Source organism: Papilio polytes, unplaced genomic scaffold, assembly GCF_000836215.1.
Source record: "Papilio polytes unplaced genomic scaffold, Ppol_1.0 DF821720.1, whole genome shotgun sequence".
In the NCBI taxonomy this organism is placed as follows: Eukaryota; Metazoa; Arthropoda; class Insecta; order Lepidoptera; family Papilionidae; genus Papilio; species Papilio polytes.
The window spans coordinates 1-1,539 of record NW_013527484.1 but is presented as its reverse complement, the minus strand read 5'-3'; the positions used below and the strand labels follow the sequence as shown (position 1 = coordinate 1,539).

Here is a 1,539-nt window from a genome sequence, read left to right as displayed (position 1 = left end):
GTCGCGTCCGGCCGGCGCGCGCAACACCAAGCCGCTGCGCAGGCGCATGTCAGTTAGGGGAGCTATCAAGAAAACACGCTCCATTAATGTCGACTGTGAGTAACAAACTAAATTTAATATGTTACAAAGTATTTATAAAAGATTAATTTTGTCCAAGACTCTGTCTGTCTCTCTCTCTGTGTCTCTGTCTGAAAAAAATACGTAGCCTATTATATTCACTGATTACATAGCTTTAACGATGAATTAATTTTTAGGACCAGTAGTTTTTGATTTTTTTCAATACATGGAAAAATCCAAAATTACAAATGTTTCTTCTTTAAATTAGTATAGACTACCTTTCGCCTGCGACTCCCTCTGCTTGCAATTAACAAGAAAATTATTTAGTAGCTCATGGGTTCTTCCAGACTATGCTCTAAATCTATGCCAAATTGCCGTTCAACTATTCTGGAGATACATAGTAATGAACATCCATCCATCCATTTAAACTTTCACACATTAAATTAAGATAAAATTACTTACTTATTTACAACTATTAATTTTATATTTTAGCGGAAACTCTAGGCATGGAAGGGGAATACGTGGGTCCCCATCTGGAAAGGAAGCCGTCTTGGCTGGAAGTAGATCCGATATTGGGCCGGAGTCCTTCACCTGAGGACGCTAAAAGAAGAGCTATTACTAAGTGAGTATAATCACATGTTTTTATTTAATTTTTTTTATTTTAATTGTATTAACGTATAACTTAAACACTCCGTGCTACTAACCCCATCAGAATGGCGCGCTATTCTGATACGTCGGAATGACATTGACAGATGTCAGATAGGGATGGGACGTATATGCCAATAATGTAGTGTTGCGCCAATCCTCCAGCGCAGTACTGATATCCTTCATAACAGTATTAAATATCCTATAATCTAGTCCTACTAATTTGCTAAAATTGTACTTTATACTTACCGTATATATGTGAATAATGTTTTTTAAAAACTTTTCAGAGGAACTTCGACAACTAGTTTAGGCATCGTGCCTCCTACTATTGAAGTGACTAAAGAGCAAACGCCTTCGCCACCTAAAGAAGAAGGTAAATTAAATAAAATTGAAATGTTAAGTGCTAAAATACGACTAATTTTTAATAATTTTTGAAAGTGGCCCAGTAATTTTCGAGATATTAATTCATAGAAAAATACAAATCTTATTTCTTTATAATAATAGTGTAGACTACAAATTTCATTATTATGAATAATGAAGAATAAAAATGTTTCTGGGCCCTTTTTTTTAGTTTTTGCCCTATTTGTATTTTTCAGGCGCAGTAAATAAAAACATATCTTCAATAGTTCGTAACAGAACGATATCCGAGTCACAGAACGTCGTATACGCGGAGCAGGAGACCGACGAGCTGATCGCCATGCTGAGAGAAACTGAGAGCTTGGACGAACAAGGCGATATTTTACAATACCTCGTGGATACACAGGGACTCGAATTTAATACAGGTTTGACTATTAGTATGTTAAATTAAATTAAATTAAAGTGTGTTCTTATATAGGA

The 1,539-nt window shown here is 35.3% G+C and overlaps 1 protein-coding gene across 1 annotated transcript; it reads left to right on the top strand.

Annotated features, from left to right (window-relative positions):
* Positions 1–6: 6 nt before the first annotated feature.
* LOC106108309 (probable phosphorylase b kinase regulatory subunit alpha) lies at positions 7–1,484 on the top strand (the record flags this gene model as incomplete). Its single annotated transcript, XM_013289443.1, has 4 exons — positions 7–95; positions 550–679; positions 990–1,075; positions 1,299–1,484. Coding segments are annotated over exons 1-4 (451 nt in total), but the record flags the coding sequence as incomplete, so codon positions are not given.
* Between the last annotated feature and the right edge of the window lie 55 nt (positions 1,485–1,539).